A 17,933-nucleotide genomic window follows, 5' to 3' on the forward strand; every position below is an offset into this window, starting at 1 on the left:
AGTGGGTTTCCGGTATAGGGTGGTATTTATGTGACCATCGTTTATTAGCACAGTAGTGTCTAGGAAATGGACCGCTTGTGTGGATTGGTCTAGGCTGAGGTTGATGGTGGGATGGAAATTGTTAAAATCTCGGTGGAATTCCTCGAGGGCTTCTTTTCCATGAGTCCAGATGATGAAGATGTCATCAATGTAGCGCAAGTAGAGTAGGGGTGTTAGGGAACGAGAGTTAAGGAAGCGTTGTTCTAAGTCAGCCATAAAGATGTTGGCATACTGAGGGGCCATGCGGGTACCCATAGCAGTGCCACTGACTTGAAGATATATATTGTCCCCAAATGTGAAATAGTTGTGGGTGAGGACAAAGTCACAAAGTTCAGCCACCAGGTTAGCCGTGATATTATCGGGGATACTGTTCCTGATGGCTTGTAGTCCATCTTCGTGTGGAATGTTAGTGTAGAGGGCTTCCACATCCATAGTAGCCAGAATGGTGTTTTCTGGAAGATCACTGATGGATTGTAGTTTCTTCAGGAAGTCAGTGGTGTCTCGAAGATAGCTGGGAGTGCTGGTAGCATAGGGCCTGAGGAGAGAGTCCACATAGCCAGACAATCCTGCTGTTAAAGTACCAATGCTTGAGATGATGGGGCGTCCAGGATTTCCAGGTTTATGGATCTTGGGTAGCAAATAGAATACACCTGGTCGGGGTTCCAGGCATGTGTCTGTATAGATCTGTTCCTGTGCTTTCTCAGGGAGTTTTTTGAGCAGATGGTGTAGTTTCTTTTGGTAATCATCAGTGGGATCAGAGGGTAATGGCTTGTAGAATGTGGAGTTAGAGAGTTGCCTGGCAGCCTCTTGTTCATATTCCGACCTATTCATGATGACGACAGCACCTCCTTTGTCAGCCTGTTTGATTATGATGTCAGAGTTATTCTTGAGGCTGTTGATGGCATTGTGTTCAGCACGGCTTAGGTTATGGGGCAAGTGATGTTGCTTTTCCACAATTTCAGCCCGTGCACGGTGACGGAAGCAATCTATGTAGAAGTCTAGTCTGTTGTTTCGACCCTCTGGAGGAGTCCATGCAGAATCCTTTTTATTATAGCGGTGGTAGGAAGGATTCTGTGGGTTAGTATGTAGTTCAGAGGTGTGTTGGAAGTATTCTTTGAGTCAGAGACGGCGAAAGTAGGATTCTAGGTCACCGCAAAACTGTATCATATTCGTGGATCTGGAAGGACAAAAGGAGAGTCCCCGAGATAGGATAGATTCTTCTGCTGGGCTAAGAGAATAGCTGGAAAGATTAACAATATTGTTGGGTGGGTTAAGGGAGCTATTGTTGTGGCTCCTTGTGCCATGTAGCAGTTTAGACAGTTTAGTGTCCTTTTTCTTTTGTAGAGAAGCAAAGTTTTTGTTGTAAATGGCTTGTCTAGTTTTTGTAAAGTTTGTCCATGAGGAAGTTTGTGTAGAAGGTTGGTTTTTCATCAGAATATCTAGTTTAGAGAGTTCAGTCTTAATCTTCCCCTGTTTGCTGTATAGGATGTTGATCAGGTGGTTTCGCAGTTTCTTTGAGAGTGTGTGGCACAATCTGTCAGCATAGTCTGTGTGGTATGTAGATTGTAATGGATTTTTTACCTTTAGTCCTTTTGGTATGATGTCCATCTGTTTGCATTTGGAAAGGAAGATGATGTCAGTCTGTATCTGTACGAGTTTTTTCATGAAGTTGATGGTACAAACGGCCCATCCTGTGTGTTGCTTGCCATCCACGTAGAAGGAAGAACAATCCACGTATAGGCAAGGGGCACGAGGTATTTCAGTTTCTTTTACCAATGGAAGGTCCATGGGCTCTTCCTTAATCCAACAATGATGCGGGTGTCCCTCATCTGGGCTAGGCATGAGGGTGGCAGGGCTTAGCGATGACGCTCGTTGCAGATGTATTGAAGGCATTAGCAAGCTCATTTCCCATCGAGTCCATCTTGCCACATGGACTGCTGAAGATTTCTTTCCTGATAAAATAGCAAGGACAGCGTGAGGCACGACAATATTTACATCCTGCACACCAGTTAGTGGTGAGGCCTGACTTAGGGCTATAGAAGCTCCTTCCACTGCCTGGAGGCACGGTGGCATTGCTTGAGTGACAGCATCTAGTTTAGAAGAGTAGTATGCTACTGGGCGCTGTTTGTCCCCATGTTTTTGCGTTAATACTGCTGCCATATGTCCCTCACTGACATGCGTGTGCAGTGTAAAAGGCATTAATGGATTAGGAAGTCCCAACCTGGGGCAGTACTTAGCCTCTGTTTCAATGTGGTAAATGCCCGTTCACATTCAAGTGTCCATTCAAGTGCATCATGTGGTCCACCAACACTCTTCAGGAGATTATTAAGGGGCTGGACAATCCTTGAATAATTTGGGATTCGAGTTCGGCAGAAATTAAATAGCTCTAACTCTTTCCTAACTCCCCTGACCGTAATTGGGCATGGGCATGCATTAATAGCCTCAATGCGGTCAACAGTTAAACACTTGTACCCCTTGGATATTAGATACCCCAGATAGGATACTTCCTCCTTTGCGATCTGAGCCTTTCTAGCATTACATTTTACCCCACTGTCTGCCAAGTGCTGCAGGATCACTTTTAAGTCTTTCATGTGCGTTTGGCCATCTGGTGAGGAGACAAGAAGATCATCAACATACTGTACAACACAAGAAGTCATGTCTGGCAGCTTTGCCAGCACATCAGCTAACACTCTATGAAACTAATTAGGTGAGTTATGAAAACCCTGGCTTAGGCGAGTAAAGGTATATTGCTTCCCTTTAACAGTGAATGCAAACCAAAATTGACTGTCAGGGTGCACAGGAACAGACCAAAAGCCACTGCTAATGTCCAAGGCTGAAAACATTATGTGATTATCAAAAGCATGTAAGCCTCCCTCTACCAACCACTCCTGTACCTTTTCCCAGAAGGGTAGGGTTGGGTTATTAAGCTGCAAAGAGATGGCAATTCTTTTAACATGCTCAGCAAGTCAGATGGGCTCATAGGAGTGTGCTTTAGGAGACTAGCAGTAGCAGGGTCCCCTTCCCCTGGATTAGGATTAGGGACAGTGTGCACCCTCACTGGAGCCATGAAACTAGACTGATATCCCCATGTTACACATGTAGGGTCCAAAGGTGTGGAGGGACAAGATCTCTTTCCCTGCAAATCTGCTGCTTCATACTTTTTTTTTCTTCTGCTTGCAGTTTTTCTACCTCTGCTTCTAACTCTCCCACCCTTCCTTTTAGCACATCACTTTCTAACCAGCTGTTCATAATCAACAATTAAACACATACCAGCCATTTTGTCCTCCTTTATTTCAATCATATAGCCAAAATATCTCCACAAGAAAACTAATAAACGTACTGCTACACTAGTTATAAAAGCACTAATCATACACTCTTCATATTGTGAATCACTATATCCCTTCATCTTTCCCTTAACTTAACTATCCTCCAATCTCCAAATTTTTAAATACAATTCTGTTTACAGACTAATAGCAATTTATTCAAATCAAACAGCCCAGACTGAAATGCCCAATCAGCAGATTAATCCTTTATCCAATTTATTTGATCTGCACAATTACAATGTCCAGTTAGGAGATCTGGGCCTGCCAGCACATTAACTAGAGCTACTTACGGCTATACCTGCCCCTACACTAATTGTTGGTCCTTACAGCCTCTCTGATTTCCTGCTTCAACAGCACTTAGAGGAACTTACAGCTTAACCAGCCCCCACACTAAGTACAATGTCTTAAGACTGCAACAAACCCCCTGAATTCCCCAGCACCAAGACTTGCTTACTACAAAAGGTATGAGAGTCACCAGTCAGGTCAGAGACACACAACCAAATAAAAAATGAACAAACTCACCCTCTAATTTGATTGTAGGTCGTGATCCTGAAGGATATTTCTACGCCCTGCTCGCTGCACCAAGAAACTGTTGGGATTTTGTGGTTCCCAGTGAGTCTGATGCTGGGTAGAATCAAGGGACTTCGATTCGATGCAATTCAATGCAGTTCAACAAGGCTTTATTCAATATGTGCACAAGGAGAGCCCCTGGTACAAGGAATCAGGCAGAGTCCCTCCCCTTGCTATTTTATAGCATATGGCACTTATATAACAAGTTATATAACAACTTACATAACATGAACCTCTAACCAATCAGAGTTAAACAAACTCATATATGGGTTTGTTTATCACATGCTCATAGTGCTCCTTCCACATGCTGAGCTCACCCCCCCACTCCCGGCTTTCTCTAGAATGTTTCTAGGCTGGTGAGCCACAGCATGCTTCCCTATGCATAAGTACCCTGCAAATCACATTTTATCCAAAATGAACACAAGCATACCCTTCAGCTGGGTGTCCCAATCCTTCCCGTCCCAACTTACCACCTTGCATATCATAGCCTTGAGGGTTCGGTTAAACCTTTCTACCAACCCATCAGTCTGCGGATGGTAGACTGAAGTTCTCAGGGTATGTATATGGAGCAGCGTACAGAGGTCCTTCATTAGCTTTGACATAAAATGGGGTTCCTTGGTCTGTTAATATCTCCTTTGGTAGCCCCACTTGGGCAAAGATCCCCACCAGCTCTTTGGCTATTGTTTTAGAGCCTGTGTTCCACAGGGGGACAGCTTCTGGGTAGCGAGTAGCATAGTCCAAAACAAGGAGTGGCCCCAAGCCATCTTCTCCAGGGGTCCCACTAGGTCCATTGCTATTCGCTCAAAGGGGACTTCTATGATGGGAAGGGATACTAAAGGTTCCCTCAGGTGGGAACGGGGACTATGCAGCTGACACTCCAGGCAGGACACACAGTACCTCCGCACTTCTTCATGTACTCCGGGCCAGAAGAACCGTCATCGGACTCGTGCCAGGGTCTTCTCTATCCCCAAATGCCCCCCAAATGCCCAAAAAGATGACTATGAGCCAGACTTAATACAACGTTCTGGTGTTTTTGAGGTACTCAGATCTGCTGTACCTCCAGCCCCTGTACTGGTGCAACCCGGTATAAGAGATTCTTCTTCATTATGAAGGGTTTTCCCTTCCACAGGGATCCCATCTATTTCAGTCACCTCCTTCCTAATGTTGTCGTACCTTGGGTCTTCAGCCTGGTCCCGTCCAAAATTTCCTCTCCTGGGGCTAATCTGCCCAAGATCTAGGAGCCCAGTCTCTGTTGCTTCTACTGGTTCAGAAGCATTAGGGTGGGGGTCAGACTCGGGTGCTTCTCCCTCCTGGGTGGCCTCCTTTTCAGCTGCTTGGGTCCGCCTACCTACGAGAGCGATCCTCTGGTTTTGGGCCAGTATTCGGGTTCCCAAGGCTTTAGCTGCCCTCCTTTCCCTTTTTGACTTTCTACCCTGTCTGGGAATGGAAAATAAATCTGGGGATATTTCAGAGAAGACTGGGGGTTGACGGTCACTGTGGAGTCCTCACTAACTTCAGGGTTCCCCTCTTTCTCTAGTCCTTCTACTGGGAGTAAGTTTCCAAGCCCTGGGAAGTCCCTCCCTATGAGCACCGGGTATGGGAGTTTAGGGACTACACCTGCTGCTACCACAGTAGTGTTCCCCTGAATCTCGAGTTTTACTGGGATGGTGGGTTAACAACCAACTGTCCCATGGACGCATGTTATCCGTGTATGCTTAGCCCGCAGCAACTGATTACACTTGATGAGCTTCCCCAAGACAACCGTGATAGCACTCCCCGAATCAACCAGTGCTATGGTCTCTACCTCATTTAGCTTTACTGGTCTGGTGTACAAATGTGGGGTTAGTGAGACCCCCACAAGGTGGATTAGGGAGCATGGGTCTGCCCAGTTCACCAAGTTACACTGCATCGGCTCCTCAGCATTGGGATGCTGTGCAGCTATATGTCCACACCCCCCGCAGGCATAACATCTGTTTGGAGCCCTAGGCATTCCCCAGTCTCTTGGTTTGGGCAGTCTAACATCATGATCCTCTTCTCCCTCCGTGCTCCGACTCTTTGTGGATTCTGGTGGGCCTTCAGCCCCTCTCTTTTTCCACCTGGGCCCTCCTGGTGGCCCAGTCACCCAAACTCTAGGGCTTGGTGCTGCTAGTTTAACCCGGAGTGCCTCTTTCTTAACTGGTCGGGTCAGCTCCCTTGCCATCCTTCACCTCTCTACCAGTGCAACAACCTCATCATAGGTGGAGGGTTCGTTCTGGCTTAGCCATGCACGAAGGTCTGGCAGTAGTCCCCTCATGTATCGGTCAATGACCAGAACCTCTAGTATCTCTTCTGGACTCCATGACTCCATTAGCAACCACTTTCGTGCAAGATGGATGAGGTCAAACAATTGGGACCGCGGGGTTTTGTTTTCCTGGTACCTCCACTCATGATACCGTTGGACCCGCACTGCAGTCGTTACCCCGGATCTGGCCAGGATCTCTGCTTTCAGCTGGGGGTAGTCTGGTGCAGCCTCTTCAGGCAGATCATAGTAAGCCTTCTGGGCCTCCCCACACAGGAATGGGGCAAGGATGCCAGACTACTGATCTCAAGGCCAGGCCTCCCGTAGGGCTGTCCTCTCAAAGGCCAGAAGGTATGCCTCTACATCATCCTCCCGCATCATTTTCTGCAGCCAATGGCTGGCCCGTATGATCTGCGTCCCATCATGGCCGTGGTTCAGCTCTGTAAGGGTCTTTACCTGGTTTACCAGTTCCTGCAACATAGCCCGGTCTTGAGAAGCCTGGTCCATCAGCAGGCGATTAGTCTCTTGCTGCAGCCACACTGCCTCCTGTTGGGCAGCTGCCTGGACATGGGTAGCCTCCTGCTGGGCTGCCATAGCTTGTATCAATGCCTGTACTAAGTCATCCATTGTGGTGAAAAAAAAATTAACCCTCTACCTTTTTTTTTTAAATCACCCTTCTTCTGCCACGCTGTGCACAGCAAATCCCACCCCTGACACCAGTTGTGACAAAGTTCCTCCTCTACCTTCGTGAGCCCTGTGCTTATTGGCAGATTGGCTCACCTCAGTGATCTTCCCCGCAGTCTGGATCAACTCCTCCTGTGTCTGATCAGGAGTTGGGAGGTTTGGGGGGGAAACCCGGGCCCGCCCTCTACTCCGGGTTCCAGCCCAGGGCCCTGTGGATTGCAGCTGTCTATAGTGCCTCTTGTAACAGCTGCATGACAGCTACAACTCCATGGGTTACTTCCCCATGGCCGCCTCCAAACACCTTCTTTATCCTCACCACAGGACCTTCCTCCTGGTGTCTGATGACGCTTCTACGCCTTAGTCCTCCAGCAGCACACCCTCTCAGTTCCTTGCGCCTCTTGCTCACAGCTCCTCACACACACTTCCTCTCCTCTGGCTCCTCCCCGCCTGACTGGAGTGAGCTCCTTTTTAAGTCCAGGTGCCCTGATTAGCCTACCTTGATTGGCTGCAGATGTTCTAATCAGCCTGTCTGCCTTAATTGGTTCTAGCAGGTTCCTGATTACTCTAGTGCAGCCCCTGCTCTGGTCACTCAGGGAACAGAAAACTACTCATCCAGTGACCAGTATATTTGCCCTGTACCAGACTCCTATACCCCACTGGTCTGGGTCTGTCACAGGGCCATAAAGATAAAGCAATACAGAAATGAAGGTTTCACAACCATTGATAAATGATTTCTTGCCAGACAGGATGCTATCAAACTAAGGTTTCTTTAACCATCTTAAGATCCGGACAGGATCATCTTTCTAACAGCCCAATAGCACCTTATTTCCGTGTGACTGGTTTGGGATGTGAGGATATGACCCTTCGCTTCCCAGCTTATGGCTGCCCCTGCTGCTTAGCCAAAGGCCTTAGCCTAAGAACAAGGCCTCAGACTATCCTAGTGAGAGAAGGCCCATACACAGGCGGACTGTGATTTTGATTCTTTGTTTTTATACCACTGTAAGTAGCTAAGTGATAAAAATACACCTAAGTTCTTAATGTATAGGCTTTACAGGCAGGCCTGAATATCTCTATTCTAACGGTGGGTTCTATCCCTTCCCCCATTCTGTGTCTGTCTTGTCTATTTAGATTGTAAATTCTTCAGGGAATGGGCCATCTACTATTCTCTGTTTGTACTTTGCCTAGCACAATGAGGACCCAGTGTTAGCTGGTCCTTAGGCACTAAGATAATCCATATGATTTATAATAATAATAACTCTTCTGCCACTTTGAGCCAGGGAAGCTGGCCTTGGGATGTTACTGCTTAAAAATGAGCTGGGGTTAAAACCATGGAATATTCCTTGTGACAAGTATCCCACAAATTCCACTCACCTCTCTTGTTTTCTTTGCTTTGAGCAGGGTATCCAATTTCCAAACCTGATGTGATCTTGCAGCTGGAACGAGGGGAGGAGCCATGGGTCCTGGACCTCCATGGCTCTGAGAAAGAAGTGTCTCCGAGAGCTGCCTCCACAGGTGAGGAATTGGTTAAACCAGCTCAAAAACTGTTTGGGAATGCAGGAAATATTTGGGATGCCCTACAAAGACCCTCTGAGCTCTCCAAGTTCAGGATTGTTCCTGCAGTTGCAGAATCATTATGGGAGATGTCACTCATGGCTTTCCTCCTATTCTGACTGACAACTGGCAGCAGGTCCTTCCCTGATCTCGCTTTCCCCTGAGTGTTCTGGTGAGATGCAGACCAAAACTTATCCCTTTCTTTGTCCTCCCAGGAAGGGTTTGGGGAAAATCAGCTCCTGATAGATTCGATCTCTCCCACACATATTTTGATTTGTTCACCCCTTTTTCCATTCCTCTCTCTGAGATTTCCTTTTTTTCCGGTGCAGGGAGTGACCTATGTCTGGATTCTCTCTATTTCCCATCACATGGTAGGATGGTGAGTGAGAATGAGGAGGAGAAACCCCATCAGGAAGATGCTGAGCAAGTAGAACCACATGGAACATTATCAGGAAGATCCAAAGGGAATGTTTCCGGGAGTTGTGCACTTCCAGAAAAAGCAAAAGCCTGTGAGACTCAGGAGAGGCTAGAGGAAAACTTCAGTAGCCTCTCAGACCTTATCACAAGTGAGAGAATCAACTTGGAAGAGACACGCTACACATGCCACGAGTGCGGGAAAAGCTTCAATTGGAGATCTGCCCTTATCACACATCAGACAATCCACACAGGGGAGACGCCCTACGCATGCTCTGAGTGTGGGAAAAGCTTCAATCAGAGCTCAAACCTTATCAGACATCGGAGAATCCACACAGGAGAGACGCCCTACAGATGCTCTGCGTGTGGGAAAAGCTTCAATCAGAGCTCAAGCCTTATCACACACCAGAGAATCCACACAGGAGAGAAGCCCTACACATGCTCTGCGTGCGGGAACAGCTTCAGTCAGAGCTCAGACCTTATCAGACATCAGAGAATCCACACCGGTGAGACACCTTACACGTGCTCTGAGTGTGGGAAAAACTTCAGTCGGAGCTCAGACCTTATCAAACATTGGCGAATCCACACGGGGGAGACACCCTACACATGCACCAAATGCGGTAAAAACTTCAATCAGCGCTCAAACCTTATCACACACCAGAGAATCCACACAGGAGAGAAGCCCTACACATGCTCTGAGTGCGGGAACAGCTTCAGTCAGAGCTCAGACCTTATCACACATCAGACAATCCACACAGGTGAGACACCGTACACGTGCTCTGAGTGTGGGAAAAACTTCAGTCGGAGCTCACACCTTGTCAGACATCAGAAAATCCACACAGGAGAGACACCGTACACATGCTCTGAGTGCAGGAAAAGCTTCAGTTGCAGCTCAGACCTTATCAGACATCAGAGAATCCACACGGGAGAGAAGCCCTACACATGCGCCAAGTGTGGTAAAAACTTCAATCGGCGCTCAAACCTTATCACGCATCAGAGAATCCACACAGGTGAGAAGCCCTACACATGCTCTGCGTGTGGGAAAAGCTTCAATGATAGCTCAGGCCTTATTAGACATCAGAAAGTCCACAGCAGAGAGAATTGTAATAAATCCCTTGACTAGGGCTGGCCAAAGATTTTTTTTTGATCACATTTGATAATTCCCACAAAGTGATTTTTGCACCATCTTCACCGTGGCGCCTCATTTCCACCAGATCAGTTGCCTGATTCTGCCTTTTGCAATTCACCCTTCTTTGGGGTCAGTCCTGTGATCTTTTCTATCAACTCCTTTCCTTTTGAGTCACAGGAGTGTGTGTCCCTCCTGCCAGGATTGTTCATCACCTCCAGGTGGGAGAGAGGTTTGATCCCAACAAGCTACACTGAGGCAAAAACTACCTGTGCCTTCCATCCACTAGGGCTTTACATGGCGTTGGCTGCTCAAGTTAGTGATTTTGGTGTAAAAAGACAATTATAGTTGTAGAGCAGATGCAGCCCAGGTGCTGTGGTTGGCATTAGCTTTCCTATTGACCTGACCTAAACTCCATCACTTTTCCTAGTCTAAACAAACCCTGAGCATCACGGTTATACTGTGCCCCCATTTCAAAGCAATTGTTAGTCATCAGGTTCCCTTTTGGAGAAGAAATTGTTTCATTCCCAGTTGCTGTATTGTTGCTTCACATTGTGTTGGAGAGCAGATATTTTTACTACCATTTTCCTCATTTAAAATATATTGAACTATAACAAAGAGCAGGAACAGGGCAGAGATAGGGAAAATGTCATTGCACCTGCTGTAACAACAGAAGTGTTTAGGGTAAGGCAGAGGGATTCCCATATTCCCCATCACCATCCCAATCCCCCCTGTTGTTCAGTTGGTTAGGTTAATATTTTTTCTAAAGGTCTGGGAAGAGGATTCCCTAGTAAATGACTGGTAACTAAGCAAAATACCCATGCATTGGTCTCCCAAAGCAGTTGTGGCCAAGGCCCTGCAAGAGGTCACTCCTGAAGATATCTCCTTTGTAATCAGCTGCATGTTGCCTATTGTTTGGGAAATGCAATCCATTTCTAGGTAGAGATGGGGGGGAAATGGAAATGACATTTCTGTTCAGCTCACACCTGGGAGATGCTGCAATTGTATAGAAAATGAAATCCATGTTGAATGTGATATAGCTGCAAAAAGATACCTATTTTTAATAGAGACCTGATATTTGGTGTCTTACAGGATTCTAAGCCGCACCTGAATTTAGTCCCTAATTTAAATCTGTGCCTCCAGATTAAAGAAATAAAAGGGCATATTTGGGGGAGTTATACCTCACTATCGCTACTGACATGTTGTGTGATTGGTGAAGAATTCTACGCCAGAGAAGTGTAAAATTACTCCAAGTAAGGTCAAAGATTTGACAAGAACTCAGTTGGAAATTGCGGGTAGTGGTGGTTGATTTTCACCCCAGAGATGGAAGCTATGGTGATCTGTGGCCCAGGTAAACTCTCTTTAGAACTCTGCTCCCTAGTTAAATGGCATTGGTCACACTCCTAAAAGACGCCATGATTAAATTGGACACAACTGTCTTTTATCATTTGTATCCAAAGTTTCATGAAGCACAGAGAGAATCATAGAAGATTAGGGTTGGAAGAGACCTCAGGAGGTATCTGGTCCAACCCCCTGTTCAAAGCAGGACCAAACCCAACTAAATCATCCCAGCCAGGGCTTTGTAAAGCTGGGCCTTAAAAACCTCTCAGGATGGAGATGCCACCACCTTCCTAGGGAACCCATTCCAGTGCTTCACCACCCTCCTAGTGAAATAGTGTTTCCTAATATCCAACCTAGTCCTCCCCCACTACAACTTGAGACCATTGCCCATTGTTTTGTCATCTGGCACCACTGAGAAGAGCTGAGCTCCATCCTCTCTGGAACCCCCCTTCAGGCAGTTGAGGGCTGCTATCAACTCCCCCCTCACTCTTCTCTTCTGCAGCCTAAACAAGCCCAGTTCTTCAGCCTTTCCTCATCAGTCACATGCCCCAGCCCCCTATTAATTTTTGTTGCCGTCTGCTGGACGACATTTGTGGACAATTTGTCCACATCTCTGTAGTGGGAGGCCCAAAAGTGGACGCAATACTCCAGATATGGCTTCACCAGTGCCGAACAGAGGGGAATAATCTTCTCTCGATCTGCTAGCAATGCTCCTACTAATGCAGCCCCATATGCTGTTAGCCTTCTTGGCAACAAGGGCACACTGCTGACTCATATCCAGCTTCTCATCCACTATAATCCCCATGTCCTTTTCTGAAGAACTGCTGCTTAGCCAGTCAGTCCCCATCCTGTAGTAATGTATGGGATTCTTCCATCCTAAGTGCAGGACTCTGCACTTGTCTTTGTTGAACCTCATCAGATTTCTTTTGGCCCCATGCACTAATTTGTCTAGGTCACTTTGGACCCATGTTTACCCTCCAGCCTATCTGCCTCTTGCCCCAGCTTGGTGTCATCTGCGAACTTGCTGAGGGTGCAATCTATCCCATCATCCAGATCATTAATAAGTATGTTGAAGAAAACCGGCCCCAGGACCGACCCCTGGGGCACACCGCTTAATACTGGCTGCCAACTAGACATTGAGCCGTTAATCATTGAGCCGTTGAGCCTGACAATCTAGCCAGCTTTCTGTCCACTGTGTCAGAGCTCTGACCTTGCCCCCGTGGGTCCTGCGCTTCTAGGCGGTTTATGCCAGCCTCAGTGGCTCACTGTGACCCTCCACATAGCCCTTCTCTCTCTAGGGCCAGTGTTACAGTCTACTGAGCCCTTTTCTTCATAGGCCAGCAAGGAGGTTGGGGAGAGAACTCCCACAGTCTCTGTTGTCCCTGGGGGCTTATTTCAGAACAGTTTAGCCTCCTGTCCTGACAGGGGCCTGACTTCCCCTCCCAGGAGGTTCCTGTAGTGGTGGGTTGGGGGGAACCTAGGCCCGCCCTTTACTCCAGGTTCCGGCCCAGGGACTCTAATGGTAGCAGTTGTTGGCAGCCAGCCTTTCACTGCCAGAGTTGCTACATTTCCCTGGGCCACTTCCCCATAGCTCTCCTGCTTCTCCCTTCTTCACCCTTACCTTAGGGCTCCTTTACCGATGGTTTGAGGGTGTCTTCATTAACCAGTCCTTCAGCCACACTTCCTCTCCTCTGGCTCCCTGGCTGTCTTCTGCCTGACTGGAGTGAGCCCTTTTTATAGTATCAGTGGGGCCTTAATTAGAATCAGGTGGTCACATTAGCTTAATGGCCTCACCTGACTCTTTACAGGTTAATTAGAGTCAGGTGTTCTCATTAGCCTGGAGCAGCCCCTGCTCTTGTCAGTCAGGGAACAGAAAACTGTTAATCCAGTGGCCAGTATATCTGCCTTCTGCTATACCCAACTGGCCTGGGTCTGTCACATATCCCTCCCCCCGCTCAACACCAAGGGGTTGGACAGCTTGGGACGCCAGACAGTGTATGCATGAAAAGCCACTGGCATTGCCATGGCAACTCCCTGCTCTGTGCTCTATGCGGAACTGGAAAGATTGGAGAGATAAGAACCACGTGGTTACCCTTGTGTTCTTTTCCTTGTTCCATTGCATCCATTGAAGAAGGGCATTGGTCAGTCACAAGGATAAATCTGCGCTCCAGCAGGTAATAACGCAACATTTCCATGGCCCACTTTACGGTGAGGCACTCTCTTTCTCTCTCTACTACTGCATATTTTTGTTCCCTCGGAAGGAGTTTCCTACTGAGGTAGAGAACTGGGTGTTCCTCCTCCCCAACCATCTGCGACAGGACGGCCCCTAACCCTATCTTAGATGCATCTGTCCGTAGGATGAAGTCCTTCGTGAAACCTGGGGCTGTCAATACGGGGTTACTGCAGAGGGCAGGCCGTAGGTCCACATATGCCCTCTCTGCTGCATCAGACCATCTGACTGGATCAGAACGATGGGCCTTCACTAAGTCCATTAGGGGACTTGCCCTTGTAGCAAAATGGGGGATGAAACGCCGGATCCCCCCACCATCCCTAGGAATGCTTGGACCTGCTTCTTACGACTCAGCCAAGGCCAATTTTGAATGGCCTCTAACTTATTCAGTTGGGGTTTTACCAGACCTTTTCCTACCACGTAGCCAAGGTATTTGGCCTCCGTGAACCCTACAGCGCACTTAACAGGGTTCGCCATAAAGCCAGCTCAACGGAAGGTATCAAGGACTGCCCCCACTTTTTCCAAGTGGGTCTCCCAGTCTGGGGTATGAATCACCACGTCATCCAAGTAGGCCGCAGCATAACTGGTATGGGGGCATAATAACTTGTCCATGAGGCGGTGAAAGGTAGCTGGAGCCCCATGTAGTCCAAAGGGAAGGACTGTATATCGGAAGAGACCCTCTGGTGTAGAAAACACTGTCTATTCCTTTGCAACTTCGGCTAGGGGAATCTGCCAGTACCCCTTTGTCAAGTCTATGGTTGTCAAGTACCGGACGTTCCCCAGACGGTCCACTAGTTCGTCTATGCGGGGTATAGGGTAGGCATCAAACTGGGATATCTCGTTTAGTCGACGGACGTCATTGCAGAACCTTGTGGTGCCATCAGGTTTGGGCACCAGCACTACTGAGCTGGACCACTGACTGTGGGATTCTTCGATGATCCCCATCTCCAGCATTTTCTTGACTTCTGCTTTTATTTCCTCCCTTTTGACTGCTGGCACCCGGTAGGGCCTCATAGTTACTCTGGCCCCAGGGTTTGTGATGATGTGGTGATATGTCCCAGTTGTGCGACCCGGCTTTGTCGAGAATACATCTTGATATTGGGCAATCATCTCAGTTACCTCTTTCTTCTGGACTGTTGTTAGATCAGGAGACACCCTCACCTGTTCATGATTTTTGTTCCCTGGGTGCAGCTCTTCTCAAATCACTGTGCATGCCTCTTGCACGTGCCATGATTTCAGAAGTTGACGTGTTATATCTGCTCTATTTTTCGACGTCCTGGTTGTCGCACCTTGTAATTTACTTTCCGTACAGGTTCAACTATTTCATAGGGCCCTTGCCACTGGGCCAACAGCTTACTTTCGGCCCTGGGTACCAGTACCATTACTCGGTCACTGGGTTGAAACTGACGAAGCTTGGCTTGATGGTCGTAGTAGGTTCTCTGGGCATCTTGGGCCTTCTCTAGGTTCTCCCTTACTATGGGAGTGACCCGGGCTATCCAGTCCCTCATCTGTAGTACATGTTCTATTACGTTCGTCCCCTCACTGGGTTCCTCCTCCCAAATTTCCTTGGCTATGTCCAGAATGCCTCAAGGGTTGTGTCTATACAACAGCTCAAAAGGGGGAGAATCCGGTGGAAGCTTGGGGGACTTCACAGATGGCGAACATGAGGTATGGTAGTAGATTGTCCCAATCTTTCCTATCCTTGCTTACCACCTTTCTTATCATGGCCTTGAGAGTTCGGTTAAATCTTTCCACCAGACCATCGGTTTGTGGATGGTAAACCAAGATCCGCAGGGTCTGGACATGGAGCAGGGAACACAAGTCCTTCATCAACTTGGACATGAATGGTGTTCCCTGGTCTGTGAGGATTTCTTTTGGTTGCCCTACCCAGGCAAAGATTGCCACTAATTCTTTGGCAATGCTCTGGGAAGCTGTGTTTCTTAAGGGGACAGCTTCTGGGTACCTGGTTGCATAGTCTAGGATGACAAGCACATACTGGTGGCCTCAGGTCGTTTTCTCTAGCGGCCCCACAAGATCCACGGCAATCCACTCAAACGGAACTTCAATGATCGGCAGGGGTACCAGAGGAGCTCTTAGATGTGGACGAGGGCTGTGCAGTTGACATTCGGGGCAAGAGGCACAGTACTGCTGGACGTCTTCATGGACCCCCGGCCAGAAGAACCTGCGTAAGATTCGCGCCTGGGTTTTCTCCACTCCCAAGTGTCTTCCAAAAAGGTGACTGTGAGCGAGGCTTAATATTGCCTTCAGGTGTTTCCGGGGGACTAGGAGCTGGTGTACCTCTTGCTCCTGCCTTTGCACGACCTGGTATAGGAAATTCCTCTTGATCACAAAATAAGGCCCTGGCCCCAGGCCTTTCCCTGTATGGGTACCTCATCTATCTCAGCCACCTCCTTCCTGGCGTTCTTGTAGCTTGGGTCTTCCACCTGGTCCCGTCCAAAAGTCTCTCTCTCTCGGCTTAACAGCCCGAACTCTGAGGGATTTGTCCCTGCCCTCTCGGCTGGCTCCGTGAGGTTGGAGTTGGAAGTGGTCTCTGACCCCTCCTCTGTCTCAGGGCCCTCCCTTTCAGGTGCCCGTGTGCATCTGCCGACACAGGCAACCCTCTGTCCTTGTATCAGGATTCGGGTACCCAAGGACTTGGCCACCCTTCTTTCTCTTTTGGTCTTTTTGCCTTTCCCCAGGACAGGGTGTGACGATGCAGTTCTGGCAGAACCCAACTGAGAGTGCCAATTCAGGACCAATTGCTTAAACAGGGCAGTTACAGCCCAAGGCTGGGGTTTTTCCACCTCTAAGGCAAACCAAACCAGCCAGCCAAAGAGGACTTCGGTCTCACTCCACTGGCTAACCACAAGTGGCAAGCAATTCCCTTAGACTCTCCAGTCTGCCAGTATCACCACCAGAGCCACTCATCCTGGGAATGAATGGTTATGAAAACTAACACCCCAATAAAAGAAAAAGGTTCTCTTGATCCCAAAGAATCAAGCCCCAGACCCAGGTCAATATACAAATCAGATCTTTCCCACAAATCACTCTGTTGCCAATCCTTTAGAATCTAAAATCTAAAGATTTATTCATAAAAGGAAAAAGATATAGATGAGAGTTAGAATTGGTTAAATGGAACCAATTACATATAGTAATGGCAAAGTTCTTAGTTCAGGCTTGTAGCAGTGATGGAGTAAACTGCAGGCTCAAATCTAGTCTCTGGAGTACATCCACAGCTGGGATGGGTCATTAGTCCTTTGGTCAGAGCTTCAGTTTGTAGCAAAGTCCCTCCAGAGGTAAGAAGCAGGATTGAAGACAAGATGGAGATGACGCATCAGCCTTTTATAGTTTTTTTTTCAGGTATAAGAACCTCTTTGTCCTTACTGTGGAAATTACAGCAAAATGAAGTCACATGGACAAGTTCCTACATACTTTGCTGAGTTACAAGGTGTATCTGCCTTTTCTCAATGGGTCAGTTGTATAGCTGATGGTCCTTAATGAGCCATCAAGCAGACTAGGCAGAGCTAACACTAATTTGTCTGGGATGTCTCCCAGAAGCACAGCATAAGTTTGAAGTACAGACAGTATAGAGCCAATTTTCATAACTTCAACTACAAAATGTCACATGCATATAGACAGCATAATCATAACCAGCAACCCATAACCTGGTCTTAGACACCTTATATGACCCCCTTTACATAAGATTTGGTGCCACTACAAGACCTTGGTTGCAACTATGTTCTATATGGTTCTAGATTATATCAGTAACGTCACACACCCAATGCAAAATTGATGCAGGAAGCGATGACAAAACATCACTGACTGCATCCCAAGAGCTCCCCATCCTTGTGTCTGTCTCACTACAGCTAGTGTTAGGTTAGAAGCCATACCAGTGTATAACAGAAATGGTTTATCAAAGTCATGTTCAATAACATGATCGAATCTCTTTACAAACTAAAGGTATAACTTGGTTAGCTTTTGCAGCATGGTTCCTGTATGTTTCATGTGATCTTGCCAAGAGCTAAAGAAAACAGCTATTTTATCCATACACGCTCTGGCAAATGTTTGGAACCCAATTAACATCAAACCAATGTAGATATGAATGTTGTTCATAGTACAGGAATTTTGGCTTTTAGCCATGAAAGCAATATGGTAGTGTGCCTCAGTTTTGCCTTTCGTACAGCACATCAGGTCTGGAATGTCTTTTCCCCTGTGGAAAGTACCAGTACTATTTATAGGCATCAACCGTGAAGCATCAGTATAACAAGGCCTTTTAACATAAAATATATCTTCATGCATTACTCTCAATGTGTTCAAAGGATTTTCCAAAAGGTTAGGCACATTGTACATTCTCACAGTTCTTGGTAATAGCAACAC

General features: G+C 47.4%; 2 protein-coding genes across 2 annotated transcripts in view; one reads left to right on the forward strand and one right to left on the reverse strand.

Moving 5' to 3' along the window:
- Positions 1 to 17,933, reverse strand: part of LOC123350391 (zinc finger protein 850-like) — a 586,050-nt gene that overhangs the window by 46,988 nt on the left and 521,129 nt on the right. The gene's annotated exons all lie outside the window — the stretch shown is intronic.
- Positions 9,047 to 10,110, forward strand: LOC123350400 (zinc finger protein 271-like; the record flags this gene model as incomplete). Its single annotated transcript, XM_044988985.1, has 1 exon — positions 9,047 to 10,110. A coding segment is annotated over one exon (936 nt), but the record flags the coding sequence as incomplete, so codon positions are not given.

The sequence above is a fragment of the Mauremys mutica genome, chromosome 15 (assembly GCF_020497125.1).
Source record: "Mauremys mutica isolate MM-2020 ecotype Southern chromosome 15, ASM2049712v1, whole genome shotgun sequence".
Lineage (NCBI taxonomy): Eukaryota > Metazoa > Chordata > Testudines > Geoemydidae > Mauremys > Mauremys mutica.